General features: G+C 49.3%; 1 protein-coding gene across 1 annotated transcript in view; it reads right to left on the bottom strand.

Annotated features, from left to right (window-relative positions):
• Window positions 1–4,097: 4,097 nt before the first annotated feature.
• LOC128270425 (transmembrane protease serine 9-like) overlaps window positions 4,098–7,242 on the bottom strand; it is a 28,635-nt gene continuing 25,490 nt past the window's right edge. Inside the window, 3 exon segments of the mRNA XM_053007824.1 lie at window positions 4,098–4,486; window positions 4,982–5,187; window positions 5,271–5,433. Coding sequence (XP_052863784.1) covers window positions 4,098–4,486; window positions 4,982–5,187; window positions 5,271–5,433 — 758 coding nt within the window.

Genomic DNA, 7,242 nt, shown 5'->3' with positions numbered 1-7,242 from the left:
AAAAACTATGAACTGAATACATTACTCACTAAGTTATTGCTTTTCACGCATTACTTACACTTTGCTCGTGAACTAGAAGGCTAGACAGGTATTGAAGCACACTAATAAAGCAAATATCTGATACCTTTTTCAGCGATTTAGAACTGTGCTCAGAGAAGTCGTTCATGACTAGCCTAAATTTATTTTGTTATGTTGGTACACTCTTCATATGAACGTATGAGAAGTTTCATTTCAATCTGTCAATGCATTCTTTGTTTACCATCAATTTAGTATCGACGTGGTGACCCGTGTCGTTTTACAATGAATAAAATCAAGTATCGTGCAGTGATTGAATTCTTTTTTTCGGAAGGTTTAAAAGCGAAGGAAATTTATGAACGGTTGTTGAAAGTATATAAGGATTCTTCGCCTTCAATTAGTAAGGTAAGTAGTAATGGATTACTGAATTTAAATGTAAAAAAAACCCTTTTTCATTGGGACATGAATTAAAGTTCGAATTGTTGGAGCACTCGCGGTTTTCACCAAATTTGGTCTAGCAACTTCCATCTGTTTCCAGACCTAAACAAATGCATGCGTGAAAAGCGTTATTCATGAAATTCCTTCCAGATTCTCACTTCAGGGATGGATCTCATAAATTGGAATCTCGTAGGATGTTTTCTTATCGAAGCGCGAAACTTGTTGAACAGCCTGGTACTTACTTGTTACCGGCCTCTTCGTCACTGTGGTAATATATTTTCTTGTATGCCATCATAGACACCGTTTTAGTCATTTATCAGATCTTATAACGGTTACCTGCCTCTCGTCTGTTGGGATTAGTTTTGGTGTTAGTCTAAGGCATACGTTCTAAATTGTCAATCAAGCTGTTGATCTTGTTAAAAAATATAGAATTAATTAAGTAGATAACTAAAGAATTATAGACTTGCTAAACGATGCGCGTAGATCCGAAGATCTGGAAAGGGTTCCGTCGTTCCGTTGATTGGCAATCAACAGGTCTATTATATTTATTTCACTCTCAGTGTTGAAGTATGCTATTCGCACTCATTTCATTATCATTTTGCTTAGAAAGTTATATCCCATGTCCAACCAGACTCCGGAATATGACTGCATGAGGAATAATTTTCCTGTTTCGACCATCTATTCGGATTAGTTTCATCCTAAGATACGTGGATCTAGCTTACATACTAACAACTGTACTGTCTGGTACTTCAAACAATCTCCACAAAAGTTACACACACTTTTCAGGCATAAGAAAACCGTGGAACTTTGTTCAGCGAATTCTCCAATGCTTTCGTTACATAACGTCCACGGCTTAAGAACCGGCCTATGGAGGAGGTGGCTATAACCGTTTGCTATGCAGCACTGGCCCCGTTCGAGTGGCCAGTTTCTTGCCGTGACCGTCGAACGGTAACTTGTTTTGTTTTGGTCCAGGCCGAGGAGACCCTTTGCTTTGTGATAAGAATCACGATGACGACGACGAAGACGACAACGATGGTGGCTCCCCGGGAGCCATTGCACCGTAAACTCTCACGTTTCTCGAACGGCCCGCTGCAATGGAGACTGAAAACTGAATATAGAACAGTGCCTCGGACACGGCGCTCGGACGGAAGCGAGGTAAAATGCGGTCTCGGCCGGAATGGCGGAGGAATCTCACGCGCGAAACGCACGTTGGCCCGGACCGGACCCGCCGAAGTGTGTCGATGCCGTTGACCCAGTTGCCGTTTGTCATCGTACCACCGCACAATCCCCCACCCGTGGAGGAGATTGGAGGATTAGATTCCGTCGGACCCGAACCGGGGGCGGGGGCTTATAATGTTACATTCACACCAGTCACTCTCCCCAGGGGCCCCATCTTCCCACTGCCTGGGGGGGGGGGGGGGCGACCCACGCGGTTCGGTAATATTCTTCGGCCGTCGAGAGCTGGTTCCAGCGGACCCGGATCGGCCCGGCTTACACGCCACGCCAGGAACATACCAACGACGTAATAGAGAGGGAGAAGAGAAAACACGAAACGGCCGGTTTGGGGCGAAGTTGAACAAGTCGACGGGCGTCTCTCGGTCGTCGAAATTTCTGCTCCCCGGGGAGCCTTTCTTCATCCGCACACTCCACGGTCTGCTCCACGCAATGGGTCGGCGGCTCACGAGGGAACTCAATTAGTGCGCATTGATACCTTTCCGGCGCTAGAATGCAAAAAAACAACAACAACAACATGGAACAACGACATAAACTCGCGCGAGAAGGTGCCTCATGTTTTATGGTAATGATTTTACGACCCACAGCCTCGTTCACACGATTCACAGGGCACACACACACACAGAGCATTTTATGGTGATCTATTTTACGATACAGGTCCGCGTCCGCGCTCTCGAAAGCCTCGGATGGACCTACATCTTGGCGGCCGCCAGTGGCGTATGGCGTATGAAAGTTTCCGCAAACCACGGCGCAAGGTTGCGCCGGCCACGGGTGGCAGCTTCCGGCGAATGGGTGCGAAGCAAAAGCGTGTCACGTGCAAAGTTCAGCGCCATCAGCGGTGTCTGGTGTGAAGATTTCATTGTTTGCACCCTGCCCACTGCCACCGTCGCCGTCGCCGTATTTGCGAAAACTGTTACCAACTTCTTCCGGTGGTGGTTGGGTGATTCATTCAATGGACAATGGGCTGCTGCTTCGTCATACGAACAACGCCCACGGTACATTTTCTACACGGAAGAGAATGGGATTTAAAAATTGCCCATTTATTGACCATAAATTTGTTTTCCCAAAAAAAACGCCCGAAAGTATGCAATTGGAATTACACATTTTAGTTTTCCCGTTACTTTTAATGAATTCTAGTCTTCTTCTTCTGCTACATCAGACTACACATCTACATCAGAAATAATGCAAAAATCTGTTGCTTTCTGTAACGGTGTGTTGGGCAGTTGCGTGACATCGACGAGCGTTACCGACTGTTCTATCAACGGGGACAATCCGTGTAGACAATAAACATAAACCACAGAATAAAGAATAGGAGAATAAAAAATCGGCCTTATTTGGTAAGTCTTCATATGGATATGGTAGGTTTAGTGCAGACCAAAAACTCTAGGCTATATTAAAATCTTTCAAAATAATTATGGAAGTAATTGCCGCAAGCTACTGAGTTCGTGTAACTTTTCATTTTACTTACCAATACTCAACCATCACAGGCGAACAGAGTAAATAAACAATCAAGTTCGAATTACACTAGGTTTATTAGTTTATATCATCAACTTCAAGGTAAAACTTCCCTCGGGAGGTCTCGGTTCTGAGAATGCTGTGGCTTAACCTACCCTAGCGTGTACCTGCTACATTAAATTGACTTCAGAACTGGGCCTATCGGAAGAGAAACTGGTGTGACCACCCAGAGGCCCAACAAAGAAACAGCCTGTTAAAATACGGATAACCATCTAATGGGCTGGGTTGTTCCGCTGTTTGCCGATCGGACCGGATCAGATCAGATTAGTTCAAAGTCTCCGACCCACTGCCGCCATGTCACCAACTGACGTGTAACACCAATTATCGTGCTGGCCCATTTCGGCTCTGCCCTTCGCGGTCACGGTCCGCCCGGAGCAGGCTACCGGGCGTTCCATTCATAAAACGGATCGGCTCCCATCTGACGCGATCTACTACTCTAGCTCCGGGAGAACCACGAAGAAGGGCTCGTACTATCTCTCTTTCTCTCTCTCTGTCTATCTGGTTCCCCCAGAGAGTGGCGTGCGCTTAGTTTATTAATGTCGAGCGTTTTAAAATTCCGGCCACGATCGATTTAACGGTACCCGTGGCCGGGTGACGTTGGAGAGTCCACTCCACAAGTTGGTAGCGACGGAGAAATTAAATCGGCCACCGGCGGCCACTCTGACCGCCACCCTCTCCAGCATGGCTCCTAGTCCCCTCGCCATAGGGGGTCTCAGTACAGTGTTCGAGTTTCCTACTACAAGCTGCTACGGGGGATTGATCCGATTGCTTATCGTGTAATTCCTTCCTGAGGCCGAGCGATTCGAGTTCTACCTACGGCGCATCTTTCGCCCTACCTATCACACATACACATGCGCACCGACACACACACACACAGACCGGTGGGCTCTTCCGCCTCATTCGTTGCAGAAGCAGCCATCCTTGGAGTTCTCGCGGATCCAGTCGAGGTAGCGCGTGACGCGCGTGTACACCCCGGGGTAGTAGGGCCGGGCGCATCCGTTGCCCCACGAAACGACACCGATCAGTTCGTACCGCTTGTCTTCGCGGGCCGCCACGAGCGGCCCACCGGAATCACCCTGGCAGGAGTCCTTCTCGCCGACGCCCAGGTACCCGGCGCACATCATGTTGTCGGTGATCATCGAGGCCGTGTAGTTGGTCTGCGTGCTGCAGACCTCGTTCGACAGGACCGGTACTTCGACCTCCTGCAGGACGCACGACGGCTTGCCGTCCTCCTTCAGCGTGCCCCAGCCGGTCGCCGTGCCATTGGTGCCGACGTACGCGTTCGCTGCGAGCCAGACAGCCACCGATAGGGAATGCAAAAACGGTAAGTAAACCCTCGCCACACTCGCCGAAAGTAGGTCACTTTTGGGGCCGCGCCACTGCGGGGCTCTCCCATGTTTGCGCTTCCCATCGTCGCTTTCTTTGCCAAACGGTTCAAGATCAACAAACGCGCACACTACTACAGGGTGATCCAGCTAGTGGTTTGGATTTTAAACTACCGATTACTTGACTTTTAAAACGTCAAACTTCATTCTGGAAATTGTAAACATTTAGCAAAATCTGTGAAATGTACGAAGTCTTCGAAAACGAAGTCAGTCTTCAACTGTACAAAATTTGAAAAGCTTCATTTAAGCTCAATCCCACCGCGGTAAGCAAAATTGTCTTACTTGGGTCTCGGAAAACCCACACGTCGTGCAAGAGAAACCAATACACCCACAAAATCTGCGCGGAATCCAAACACTAGAGGTAGACCATCCTGTGCTAGGTCGCCACAACTCACCTGGGTCCGACGGGAGGCAGATCGGGCGAATGAAGTCCGTTATCGGCACGCGATCGTTCAGCCGCAGGAGCGCGATGTCGTTGTCGAAGTTGAGGAAACTGAACTTTTGCGCGATCGCCCGCAGCACGAAGCGCGTTTCCGGCCGCATCGACTCGTCGCACCGGTTGTGCTCGCCGAACGTCACCTTGATCATGAACCACATGAAGCTGCCGGGGGTGAACGAAGGAGTTGCGGGGCGTGTCAGGCAATCGATCAATCTGGGCGGATCTCGAGCGGGCTGGCTACTCACCCCTTGACGCAGTGGGCCGCCGTCAGAACGTAGCGGTCGTTGATCAGCATGCCGCCGCAGTAGAACCGATTGAAGTAGCTGAGCCGGGCCATCCACGGGAACTCGTTCACGCCCGTCACCTGCCCGCCAACGATCCGGGACGCGTCGTTCCGCTCGCCGCATCCTGTGGAGCGTGTGGTGGAAAACCGTTAGTGAACCGTAATCCTTCGCCGCCGTCGCCGCCGCAGACGATGACGATGACGGCCGCCACTAATTGCTTTCACGACACGGCCCACGGGGGAAGAGTGCGTGTCACTCGATCATTAATTATTGGCACGTCACGGGCACACACACACCCCGAGAGCCCACTTGCCCCGGTTGGCCACGGCGTTATCTTGAAAGACCTGGATCAGGCAGACGGTCGGTTGGGTGCGAAGGTTTCATCCAACGCTCCATCGGCCCACAAAATGGCCGGTTTTTTTGTGGTCCGGAACTCTATGCGCCCCCGATGCACTCCAATCAGCCAAGAGCCATCAACAAAGAGCTTTCTACCGGGTAATAGCCGCCATAAGCGCCGATCCGCTGACTCCGGGGAAAAAATGGTATCTATCAAAACAATGTTTCTGCGTCGGCCCTCTGCGAAAGGCCGAAACGTCCGAACGCATAGGTCCAAAAAAATGGACACTCACCGCGGGCAGGCCGCGCCGGAAAGTAAACTTGGTACCAGGAGCCTGGCACCCCCGGGCGATTCGAAGCCAATTAATCAAACACTGTTTGAAGGTGAATCTTTTTGGTGAACCGGGAGTTTATAATTATCACAACCACCACCACCACGGAATTGGGGGGTTGGATCGACCGGTTTCGGCAACCGTTTTTGGGCTAGCTGTTTTGGTGCCGCTAATGAAAGTGGTTGCCGCGGTCACGCGGAATCGATTGCTGAAGTTGAGGTTTGAAAGGGTGTGGAGCCAGGAGAAACTTTGACCGAACCGCAACTCTATGACTGGCTGAATTGCAAACAAAGCTTCCAGCGTTCCCTTTCGTCATTACAGCAAATACAGTGAAGTTAAATTGAAAAATTTTGAACCTTCCGACAACACTGGAATACTAGAACTGCAGTTTCGAAGACTGTCAAACACTGTATAGGTTCCCAATGTGTTTCGGGAGGTTTATATCAAGAAGACGTAGGGTTCTCTAGTTGCGCACTAACCGCTTGGTGCTTCTCCAGTAGTTTGTAATGGATCACCGGTAGCCGATCCCACCAAGGCCTACCGAAGCCTCCCTTGTTCTGAAGCCAGAAGTCCAACCAGGAAATCGTTCAAACGAAACGGGTCTGAGTGTCGTTTTGTCCGTGAAAAAACAATGGACCAGAAGTCGCCCCAATGACACTTTTTAACGTTGGAGATCGAAACAATCCGGAATAACAAACAACGCTACACAGTGACATTTGTTCGATGGCGATAAGTGAACTTCAGCTAAGGTTGGCGGCATTGGATTGTGAAGGCCTTTAATACATGACGAGGAACGATATCTTGTTTTGGCTTGCCTCACTGCGGCTTAGAAGCTAGTGGATTCTGTTAACTATTAATAAAATTGAGCAGGTGAGCAGGTAACCAACACCTTTCAAGATGTCTGATGGTACCAGAGCCTCAAGAGCAAAGATGGTTCTGATCTCCACGTTATTGTAACGCGATAGATAGATAAAGGTGACACGTTTCACGTTTGATAGACCAGCTTCTGAGATTGACCAAGCAAATCATCACGGCTATGACTATTGCGGTCCCAATGATCTCAAGAAACTAGTGTCCTAAGGTGTCCTAATTACTACGCAATCAAGCAGGAGCATATACAGTCATGGTCAAACTAAAGTCCAAAATAAAGGGCACACAGTCAAGGTCAAAGTCTCGAGCAATCGAGTGCTTCGAGTCCATCTAATAGACGGATTGACCGGCATCGACATTAGCCCACCCCGGAATGGAACTCTCAACCGCACCGC

This window comes from Anopheles cruzii, chromosome 3, assembly GCF_943734635.1.
Source record: "Anopheles cruzii chromosome 3, idAnoCruzAS_RS32_06, whole genome shotgun sequence".
NCBI lineage: Eukaryota > Metazoa > Arthropoda > Insecta > Diptera > Culicidae > Anopheles > Anopheles cruzii.
Note: the sequence above shows the minus strand (reverse complement) of the source record. Positions and strands in the feature narration are given on the sequence as shown.